This window comes from Xenopus laevis, chromosome 3L (assembly GCF_017654675.1).
Source record: "Xenopus laevis strain J_2021 chromosome 3L, Xenopus_laevis_v10.1, whole genome shotgun sequence".
Classification (NCBI taxonomy): Eukaryota; Metazoa; Chordata; class Amphibia; order Anura; family Pipidae; genus Xenopus; species Xenopus laevis.
The window spans coordinates 124,206,514-124,218,872 of NC_054375.1; the positions used below are offsets into that span (position 1 = coordinate 124,206,514).

The 12,359-nt window shown below is 38.6% G+C and overlaps 1 protein-coding gene across 2 annotated transcripts in view; it reads left to right on the forward strand.

Annotated features, from left to right (window-relative positions):
- The window catches only part of map2k5.L (mitogen-activated protein kinase kinase 5 L homeolog), an 87,417-nt gene that overhangs the window by 62,470 nt on the left and 12,588 nt on the right, over positions 1-12,359 (forward strand). The window contains exon 17 of one of the 2 annotated variants that reach the window (XM_041585039.1): positions 10,422-10,459. In XM_041585039.1, coding sequence (XP_041440973.1) covers positions 10,422-10,459 — 38 coding nt within the window. 2 annotated transcript variants of the gene reach the window in all.

Below are 12,359 nucleotides of genomic sequence, written 5' to 3' on the forward strand. Positions count from 1 at the left end.
CATTTTGTGCATAGAGCTACTGAAAAATGCCTTACCCTTTAAACAAAACAGGGATTGTTTGTCCATATATTGCAATATATTTAAGCTGGCCAACTACGTCAGTCATCCCATATCCAGCCAGTCCTATGCTCAATTTTCATCTGATTCATTAAGAATTCTATTGCTTCATTATACATTTTACAAAGGGACTAAGTTTTACCTGCAACTTACTTGCTGCTTTCAAAGTAAACCTCCATACTTGGCTGCCCTTTTATTAGACACCAGTGGGATCACCTGACTATAGTTGGGAAGGGTGGGAGCTACAACATTAAGCTGGTCACTGCTCTTGTAGAACTATAACACACAAGGGAAAGTTGTGCTCACCACTAATTTTTAAAAACCATAAGGCGGGGGTACAATGAGGCTGTGACCACAAAATACATATAGACAAATACAAGAGTCCTCTGCACTCAACCCATTATCAATATATTTAAGATAGAGACATTTTGTGCATACTGCTACTGAAAAATGCCTTACCCTTTTAAACAAAACAGGGATTGTTTGTCCATTTATTGCAATATATTTAAGATGGCCAACTATGTCAGTTAACCCATATCTGGCCAGTCCTATGCTCAATTTTCATCTGATTCATTAAGAATTATATATATATATATATATATATATATATATATATATATATATATATATATATATATATATATATATATATATATATATATATATATATATATATATATATATATATATATATATATATATATATATATATAAAATGAAATTGCAGATGATACCTGCACTCCGTCACAACATCTCGTTTTGCCGGGTGCTTGGTCAAAAGTGGTATATAAAATTGTAGAAAGGACCAGCACTCCGTTTTCCAAAGAATTCAGTAGTTTATTTTAAAAGGAGACACTGTGATATTAAAATAAACTACTGAATTCTTTGGAAAACAGAGTGCTGGTCCTTTCTACAATTTTATATACCACTTTTGACTATATATATATTTTGAGCATATCTGTACAGTTACATTAATGGTGGCCATATATGGGCTGGTAAATCTGTAGATTCAGCCCTTCTGGAACAATTCGGCAGTTTATTAGCCTGTATATAGGGACATGCCCGACCAATATTTGGCTGAAAATTGACCATATATTGATTGTGCAGGTTTAAATATTCAGCATTTGCCATCATGGTAATTTGATCATTTGACCCTAGGGCCAAATGATCGGATCAACCTATATCACCCAACCTAAGGCAGGTGAGTGGATCTTTTAGGGGGTTATTTACTAAACTTTGAATAAAATCTGACTATTTAAAAAAACACGAATTTTTCAAAATTTATTTAAACCCGAGGATGGAAAAGTCAGAATCTGTAAAATACGGCATCTCAAGACTGTCGAGGTTGCATATAAATCAATGGGAGAAGTCCCAATGATTTTTTGATGTGTGCTCGGTTTCGGGCAATACCCCGAAGTTTTCTGAGTTTTCGGGTGAAAATATGAAAAAATCCTGAAAATCAGATGAAAAAGTCCAAAAAATCTGTCAAAATCCGATTTAATAATAAATAAGTGTAAAAAACCCAAGCGGATTTGATCCGAGTTTGTAGCAGAAAATATTGAGACAAATTCAGACTTAGCTAAATAACCCCCTAAGTGTATGGCCAGCTAAATTCCCCATTGTCTGTAGAAATAAAAGTCATATATCATCTTGCTCTTCATATATAGCATCAATACATACTGAGTGTATGAAGTCTTTTCCTGATGAGAGAGGCTACAGCTGTGACATTAATAAACCAGTTGTGAGTTTAACATACATAAATAAAAATGTAAAATACGTCAGAGTTTTCCCACTGAAAAGAATGGATGAATTAAATGGGGTAACACGCAAAATAAATAAGGTGGGTAAAGAATTTTTAAGAAAAATAAGAAACAAACTGTTTCGATGGGGTGGGAAAAAGGAGGCATCAGGCGGATATGGTAGTAAACATGATAGATCTTTCCTTGTCCATGAAAGTAAGGCTTTCAAACAGTCCACTGCATCAGAATGTTTAATTCCTGCAGATATATTTTTTATTTATTACCGATTATTTACTGGCAGTGACACATTTAAGCGGTGCTTATGTAGAGATTGTTAATCATTCACGTCAGTCCATGCCCCAGTGGTGTTTACAATTTATGGTTTCTATAACTCTCACACAACACATTAAGGCCAATTAACCTGCCTGTATGTTTTTGGTATGTGAGGAAACCAGAGTGCATGTAGGAAACCCACAGAGAGAACATAGAAACTCCTTGCAGATCGTGCCAAGGTTGGATTCAAACTAAGGCCTCAAGCGCAACAAGGCAGAGTGATAACCACGTATCCACAATGCCACACACACAGTTGTTAACAGTGTTGCAGTTACAATGTGAAGATTTTAGGCCACCTGCTTTAAAGCTGTGTTTATAATGTTTGGCAACTTTCCATTCACTCCAAGCCAGTGGGTTGTATTGGGCTTTTTCTGTTTGTCCCCATTGGTCCAGTCTTTTCATGAGAAGGCTGCGGATACTGGAAAACATTGTCATACTCTCAGTAATTCCAGGAATATTTTGCCAGCAAATTAAAGGAACCGTAACACCAAAAAATGAAAGTGTTCTAAATGTAATGTTGCTCTGCACTGGTACAACGGGTGTGTTTGCTTCAGAATGATTACTATAGTTTATATACACAAGCTGCTGTGTAGCCATGGGGGCAGCCATTCTAGCACAAGATACACAGTAGATAGCAGATACATTCTGAATAATCCTATTGTATACAACAGAGCTTATCTGTTATCTGCTGTGCACCCTGTGCCTTTTCAGCTTTCAATGACTGCCCCCATGGCTACACAGCAGCTTGGTTATAAAAACAATTAGAGTTTCTGAAGCAAATACACCAGTTTTACCAGTGCAGTACAACATTTATGTAGTAGTCTTTATGAAGCAACCACAGCAGTTTTACCAGTGCATGGCAACAATACATTATATTTTTATTACTTTAAGACACTTGCATGTTTTGATGTTACTGTTCCTTTAAGTCATCATCCCAAATCTCACCCTGACTGCCCCCTCCAAGCTGTCGATACGAAATGCATTAGGCTGTGTCCTAGTGCACTTCAATAAATAAAATACTTTTTAATTGAAAAGTCTGCCTGGAAGATTGGTCCTTGGAAGTGCCTGCTCAATTTCTCTATGCCCTCCAAGATGGTCTTTCTCTTGTTCTAGGAGTGAAAATTGCATTCAACCCAAATCTTTTCCTTACTGGCATTTAGATTGAGCCCCCCATGGGCACATAACAACAGCAAGATGACTGAAATGTTAATGTTTTAGGATAGGACTCCGCAAGCGTTTTCGGCTCAATCCGACGTGCTGTGACAAACCGCATGCAACAAAAATAAGGTAAGTAATAGAATTGTCGCATGGCGTCGCAGCGTTGATCCGATGCAACACGACTGTCGGATGCAGATGCTGCACTATGCGTCTGCATCCGACAGTTGTCGTTTCTGATCAACACTGCGACGCCATGCGACAGTTCTATTACTCACCTTATTTTTGTTGCATGCGTTATGTCACAGCGCGTCGGATTGCGCCGAAAATGCTCATGGAGTCCTACCCTCTATGTATCCATACCTTTTTGTATGAATTAATGAAGGGTGCTGACCACATGTTGGACTGAAGGTTTTCTAAAGCCACAGCCTAAAGAGCACTGAACACTTATGTGCTCACACTGTATACTATATAGTTACTTGGTATTACAATCAAGATTAAGTGCTTAGTGGTAAGAGACAAGGGAGGAGTCCCCATATAGTTTACAATCTAAATTGGTGGGTAACTTACACAAATAAATATCAGTGTCTGTATTTGCAGCACTACACTATGTGAGAGCAAGATCTCACTATATTAAGCATATTCTGGTCTTGATGCAGGTTTTAGGCCAGTTTTGACTTCCAATGTACTAGTGGCATTTCTGGCTGTGAATTAATAGTTGCTTGCAGAATATTGCTCTCCCCTCTCCCGTCAGTTGTGTTGGGAATGCTTTGGTTGCCTTGCGGAGGGCTATCCATCACTCACTGACCAGAACTTCCATAATTAGTGCATGTTATGGGCCTGTGCTCCAGCAATTCTGAAGCTGGAGCTCCATCCGCAGCCAAACTTCACCAGAGTAAATTTCGGAGATGATTTATCATGGGGCTGCACAGGGACACAGAGTGGGAGGGTGGCAAGATGGCTGTGAAGTGTAAGCTAAGGTTCGCTCAGGCCCGGCTGGGACTCCAATGCATCAAAATCAGGAAGCCAGTGCACACACAGCTTGTGTGAGATTCACAAGATAAATAAGGCAATTACAGCAACAACATTATGCGCAGAGCAAGGGGGAACTAGGCTGGGTCCAGCAGGGTGGGTAGAGGGGAACGGGGCTGTTAAACAAGAACTGCACTGTCTCATTGCACAGAGTCTGCTCTAAAGATATGCACAGGGACACACACAGGGATGCACAAGCATAATTCTGTTTAAAATATTCCCAAACTACCATCTATAATCCCCTGCACCTTTATTATGCATAGATTAGTTGTGTTCTATTGCCCAGCACAATAAAGCTGCGTGGCATTTTGAGCACAGATTTTTCCTGTGTTTTTGTCTACGGAGAGTTACTGTCAAAATGTATGGTATGCAAAACTGAGTTTTGGTTCAGGGTTGACCAAAATAATTTCTAGAATATTTATTATTCCATGAAGTATGAAAATAATGAAAGCAGCACCTCCCTGCTTTATAGGCAACGGGTGTCCCACGTGAGTCACCTAAACATGTTACTGTGCAACCCATAAAGACTGTGCTGGGGTTGTAGTTTAACATCATTTAGATGTCTGAAAAGTCCTTCCGACCTTATTCTTCTGTATATGCCCACTACCTTTGCTCAATTACTTTCTTCCTGTTATTTATTACAACATGCTCTCCTGTAACCTCTGTAAAGAGCTGGGGAATGCATTGCACTATATAAATAAAGAAGTGTCCCTCTGCTGCACCTTTTTTCCTACACCACTGTATGCCATTCACTATGTTTTCTGCCTTCACGTCCTCCACTTTCCCAGCTCACAAATGTATGTTCATAGTGCTCCTTCTGTGCTCTGTCAGTTGTCACAGGCTGTGTCCTGCTACAGGTCAGGGCTCTGTCCCCTTCATCAATCTGTGTTCATGACTTCTGTGCACCTCCACAGGGGTCAGAGCCTCTGCGAGCTGCCAGCTAATAGTGTTATACATTAAACATGTAGCTTCCTTGCTCCCCTCTCTTCTCGTGCTTTGTTCTAAACCCCCAGACACCCCGTGCAGAAGCAGCCTGTAGACATCAGATTACATTCATTTGTAATTCCTTCACTTGCTCTACCAGCCTCATTCACAGTCACTGTTCCTGTGCCCTCCTGCAATTGCTCACTCGACACAATGAGAGGGGCCAAGATAATTTACTTGCCCTGCTTGTGATAAGATTAAGCCCTCACTTGTACATGCCTGTGATAAACAATGATCCATGAATCTGGTTTATTGTGAAGTGACATGTAATTCTCTCTCTGTATAAAATGCAACAATGAACTATTTAAAGCACAGAGCCTTGTGCGGATCTCTATTATAATACTCTGGGATAACTTAAGGTTTTTAAAATGTTGTACTGCTGGGATTGTGCAGGTGCTGTGTCAGAGAAGGTTTTATTTACAGAATATCATAATATTCCAGCTCTAAAATGTTTAAAGTAAACCTATACCCCTCAAACAATGTAGGTCTCTATAAAAACATATTGCATAAAACAGATCATGTGATGTAAAACACTGATTCATGCAAATAAACCATTTTCATAATAATTTACTTTTTCAGTAGTATGTGCCATAAATAGAAAATTGCCATTTTAAAAAAATAAGGGCCACCCCCCCCCCCCCGGGATCGTAGGATTCACGGTGCACACAAACAAACCATACCTGTTAGATCACATGAGCCAATTAACAGACAGAGTTCAGGTGATCTCTGACACATCACAGAAACCATAACGAAACGGTGGTTCAAGGCAAGAGATGTTAAAGGCCAATATTTACTTAAATATATATTCCAGTTTGGTAAGATTCTTTAATATCCCACTAATTTAAAATAAACTATCTGTTGCTTAAGTATTCATTTTGGGGGTATAGTTTTCCTTTAAGGATATTTGATTCATCTTGGAGTTCAACAATAATTGCATCAAAATCACCTAAGAAATGCTGATGTCCCTAGCTGATCACCATGATATTCTTAGGGGGTAAAACGTCAAAAAAGTCATTGTTTCTGTATGAAGAAAAACAAAGTAGAGAGGCGCACACCCTAAGGTAAAGATACGAGGTGCTAATCCGTGGGTGGCTCCCCATGTGGGTCTCCAGGGCTAATATAATTGTTTCTGTATGTATCTGCTGTAGTGCAAGTTTAGTAATTAACACAAAAAGCTAAAGGTTTAAATGCACCTCTACAACATCAAGCAACATAAATATCAAGCTTGCAAAAAAGATTTGTGGAGGCCTAAAATGTTGAATTTCTTAGAGCTTGTGCCATTGTTTCAATAAAGAGGTACCACTTGTGGTGTTTGGACAAACTTCAGCTGTATCCAAATTCTTCTATGTGATAGACCATTACGCTGAATAAAAAAAAGGAAAGGCAGAGTTATACCTAAACTTTGGAGGCCAACAGCTGGCCCAAAACATTCCAGTTGGACAGCCCTGGAATAGTTTGATGGCAGCCATGTACATGAAGCTTACCTGTAGCAACATTTAAAACCTCAGATCACATAGTGAGAAAAGGTTGGCCACTAGTTTATTACTTTTGTAGAGCATGTTACACGCCTGTGTAAAGTCTAAAATTTCTGTTTGTTAGAAAAAATGGGGGCAATGTGATTATCTACCCATGGTTAATTTCTGCACACCCCCATAAAGACACCCAGAAGGAACCAGTCGGCAAAACATTGTGAAATCCAGATAAGGGGTCTTATCATAATTTGGATCTCCATACTTTAAAGGGCTAGTTCACCTTTAAGTTAACTTTAAGAGGCACATTTATCAAAGGGCGAATTTCGAATTCATGTGAGTTTTTAAAAACTCAGAAAAACTCCCATGAACTTAAAATTTGACCAACCTAAATTTATTTAAAAAATCGAATTTTCTAAACTCGGGTGAATAGGATCGACCGGAAAACTCGAATCTAATTCGATTCGAGTTTTAAATGCTCGACTAGAGTTTTTTTCTCTGAAAAAAACTCAAATGACAGGAAGGCTGCAAACAACTCAAAACTGATCCCAGGACGTTTCCCATTGACTAAAACAGCAATTCGGCATGTTTTAGGTGGCGAATAGTTGAATTTGAGTTCTTAAAGGACTAGTGTATGATAAATCTCAAAATTCGAATTTTTAAAAAACTTTAATCGAATTTTAACAATTCCCTAGTCTAATTTTTTTCCCCAGTTTTGACCATAAAAAAACTTGAAAATTCGAATTTTCAATTCGACCTTTGATAAATCTGCCCCTAAATATGTTATGGAATGGTCAATTCAAAGCAACTTTCCAATTTCCTGCAAATGTATTGTTATTGCCACTTTTTATTTATGTTTACATTTATATTCAGGCCCTCTCCTATTCACATTCCAGTCTCTTATTCAAATCAATGTATGGTTGCTCGGGTAATTTGGACGCTAGTAACCAGATTGCTGAAACTGCAAACTGGAGAGTAGCTAAATAAAAAGCTTAATAACTCCAAAACCACAAATAATAAATGTAAACCAATTGCAAATTGTCTCAGAATATCACTCTTTACAACATACTAAAAATGAATTTAAAGGTGAAGAACACCTTTAAGTCAACTAAAAAAATAATTGAAACATTAAATAAACTCAATAGGATTGTTCTGCCTCCAATAAGCATTAATTATATCCTTCCCACAATCCAGAGCTTTCTGGATAACAGATTAATGGTTTACGAATCCCATACTTGTACCCTTTCTAAGATTCCTCTCCTTTAGATGACATGACGATATCCTTAGATGAAAGATAAAGGTAGAGGAAATACGGGATGAAGCAGTGGGGAGAGAACTGCCTGACCTGCACTTTCTTGAGAATTGTTATTGAAGGACCCTCTCTTAAGCTTGCTGGGGTCACTGAGGCCAATAAAAAGAGCCACTGAATTACAGATGCCATAAAACTCTGTCTTTATGTGTTTGATGTGAAGCACTAAACTAATTATAAATACCTATCTCCCGGCCGGGTTAGCCGTTGTTCAAGCACTTAAACCAGTAGAGTTAATTAAGAAAATACAGTGTAGCTCATAAGCAAATTAGAAATTAGTTTTGAGTTTGTTTGTGTATTTTTCCTTCAACACCCGGTTATAAACCAAACCCCTTTGTCTGATTGCAGCGTGACCCTGCGTGAAACGCACAGGCTGAATACAACAGGATATAAAGGCTTCATTAAATCTAAAGCACATTTCGTACAGTGAGATGTCTGGAGGCTGTGTCTGGAGAACATTACACTTTGCTCTCTGCAGATCTTCATTTCCTGGCAATTATACATCCCAAAATTAATAAGCAAGAACAGAAAATGCATCTTGCATTCAGACATTGGTGGGCAGCACTAGGATAATTTGGGTATATTATGGTTATAGTGCAAAATCCATTGATTTCCTATCTGAAATATAAATATGTTCGAACCCCCATTTTAAGGTTTTTTTTCAGCGGGCCAGAAAAAAGTGTAAAATGGGGGGAAATGTATCATGCATTATAAAATGGCTGGGCCATAGAAAAACAGTGTCAAATGCAGGAAGACTTAAAATCAGGGTATGTAAAATTAAGGTTCCACTGTAGCGCTTAGTGATCATATCAGTTCTAATAGTTGATGTCAAGTGTATTATAAAAAAATTATTTTAAATCATTTTTTAAATGTAGCTTAATTTAAAACATTATTAGAAGAGTTGACTTGCAGAAAAGCACTCGCTATCTAGATCAGGTGATCTGTGACCCGTGGTTCTCCAACTGCACTTTCCAAAATGCTCAGTCATTGGGAGGCTCAAATCTTCTGGAAACTACTCTGAACAAATCCGCACTGGGTTATATTTCTACTTATTTATCAATGCACTTTCCTGAAAATTTTGTTTGCGGGAAAAATTTGTGAAAAAAAATGAATCGTATTAATTTTTCGGATTTTCCACCCGAAAACTCGGCTTTTTTCAGATTTTTGCCCGAAAACCACCAAATCTTTGTATTATTGCACAAAACCCAGCGCATATCAGAATATCTTCTGGACTTCTCCCATTGACTTATATGCAACTTCAATCTAACAAGGGTAACAGGGAATGGGAAAAGGGGGAAAAACGTTCCAGTGTGACAAAAACACGTGGGCAGTAAGGTAAACTCACCAATAACATCAGGGGGTCCAGGTGCTCAAGCCCCAGACCTTCAGCTTGGGGAGGCAATGCTAGACATTTGGATTTCAGTGGTAGACTGGCACAAAAACTGGACTTGGACAAAAAATAGACGTGAATTAAAAAGTTTTATTCATACAAAGAGGAACATCTCAGAGGGAGGCCTTATGCCTTTTGGGCACTTAATCATAAGCTAGGGATACTCAATACAACCAGTGATATTTAAATGAAAATACACCAATCAAAGAAGTGATCATATTATTTGCAACTTCAGCAGGTCTGAGATGCCAGATTTTCGGATTCTGACTTTTTCCATCCTCAGGGTATAATAAATCCCTAAAAATTCTGGGGTTTTTTTCCCCACTAAATATTTAGATTTTATACTAACACAAATTATTTGCGTTTTTGGCATTCGGAGTTTAATAAATAACCCCCTTGGTGTTGGGGGATGCAGGGGGTTGCAGACAACTGTAGCTGGCAGCCGTAGGTGTCCATTCCATCATCCAGATAAGGCAAGTTCATCATGGGAAGAAAATATTCTCCCCAGTTCGGTCCCGATTGGGACCTTTTTCCTTGAAAAAGGTCCCAATCGGGACCGAAACGTCGGGCACAGACACAATAAAGAAATTGGCTTTTACTATAGGGAGTGCTGGTCTCTGAATAATTGGCATGTACATAATTACCGTGCACCCCTCCCTTTGCTGAAATTATTTGCCTTGGAGTGCGGATACTCACTTGGAAGGAGATATATATATATATATATATATATATATATATATATATATATATATAATATATATATATATATATAAAAATATATATATATAAATAAATAAAGAGAGAACAAAAACCAGCACCAGGGGTCTTTGCAGTGAAAAAAACTTGTATTGTTAGTATACATAGTATGTATAACCAACGTTTCGGTCCCTCTTGGGACCAATAAGACCACTTTGTTATTCTCTAACATGATGTTTTTATGTTTCTTCCCTTAGTTGGCTCTTGGAAGATTCCCTTATCCACAGGTATGTATGTTTTATGAATGGAGGTCCCTTCAGCTACTGCTGAACTACAACTCTCTTCCCTAACATTGTCGGAGGATGGACACTCCCACTATCATGCCAACCCTAGCATATCTGTATATATATTGTAGTGTGTTGTAGTATTGCCATGTATATAGTGTGGAAGTATGTGAAACAGGCAGGCAGTGCTGTGATGGGAGATGGTTCCCGTGGCTTAACAGTTATAAGAAAAAGCATATATGGCATGTTACCGGCATTATTACACACAGAGTGCCTGTTATTTTTAAGCCTGTCACATAGTAAAAATTTTTAACCTGCCTATTTGCCAGTTGATCCAGAGGAAGGCAAAAAAAAAACCCATCTGAAACCTCTCCAATTTGTCTCAGAGGGGAAAAATTCCTTCCTGACTCCAAAATGGCAATCGGACTAGTCCCTGGATCAACTTGGACTATGAGCTATCTTCCATATCCCTGTATTCCTTCGCTTGCTAAAAAAACATCCAACCCCTTCTTAAAGCTATCTAATGTATCAGCCTGTACCACTGATTCAGGGAGAGAATTCCACATCTTCACTGCTCTAACTGTAAAAAACCCCTTCCGAATATTTAGGCGGAACCTCTTTTCTTCTAATCGGAATGGGTGACCTTGTGTCAGCTGGAAAGACCTACTGGTAAATAAAGCATTAGAGAGATAATTATAAGATCCCCTTATATATTTATACATGGTTATCATATCACCCCTTAAAGGGCATGTAAAGGCAAAAATATAAAATCCCATTTTTACTTTCTTTAATGAAAAAGAAATCTATCTCCAATATACTTTAATTAAAAGATGTCTACAGTTTTTATCATAAACCTGACTGTATGCAGTGCAATTCCCCCTTCTTTTACTGCTGTGGATAGGAATTGTCAGATGGTCCCCAACTGCTGTGCAGGTAAACGATCATACTTTCAAATGGCAGGGGGAGCCCCCCCACCTTACTTCCCAGAACTCGAACAGCATTGTTGGATTCCCTGTAGAGATTTGTATCCAGAGACGCAGTGCAGTCTCTATATTATGATTATTAATCAGTCTTGCTGTATTGGCTTCTATGGCAGATATTATTTGACTTGTGCTGTTTTGATAATTTATGACGATCCCTAAGCTTAACCTCCCAACTGAAGCCCATACCACACTGAGCATGTGCGAGTCTTGATATTGCAGAAATGTCTAACAAAGTTACAAGATGGCAGCCCCCTGCGCCAACTTTGAAAGCATAAATCATTTGTCTTATTAGGCTGCTGGTGCAGTAAGTTCATGTTTATATTTAGTATATATAATACAGCATTTCTAACATTATTCTATTTTAGACTTTAGTTGCCCTTTAAGCGCCTCTTCTCCAGCGTGAACATCCCCAATTTGGCCAGTCTTTCCTCATAGCTAAGATCTTCAATACCTTTTACCAGCTTAGTTGCCCTTCTCTGCACCCTCTCTAATACAATAATGTCCTGTTTGAGTGATGGGGACCAAAACTGTACGGCATATTCACAAACATTTATTAACAAGGAATTCACGTTTGTAACAGCCATTCTCACTGAAGGAGCACAGAGGACATTGTGATTAAAAGAGTAATTTAGCTATGTGTGCAATTCCTCTGCCAATGAAGGAGAGATGAAAGCAAGAGTAGAGGCTAGGGTAATGCTATCACATTGTGCCAGAGAAGAGGCTACAAACACTGTTGTTTTATGCCTTACGCCCCTCTCTCGATATTTCCAATACTAAGCAGCACCAGGAAAAAAGCCAGGACACTTGGTACGTTGCCTGAGAGACTGTGTCCTGGGAAAATTCTGAGCTGTTGGTGGGTGAATGTTCTGCCGTCTGGCTGCTGCCCCAGGCTGTGTTGGGCTATTTATAAGATGGGGCAGGCAGAGCT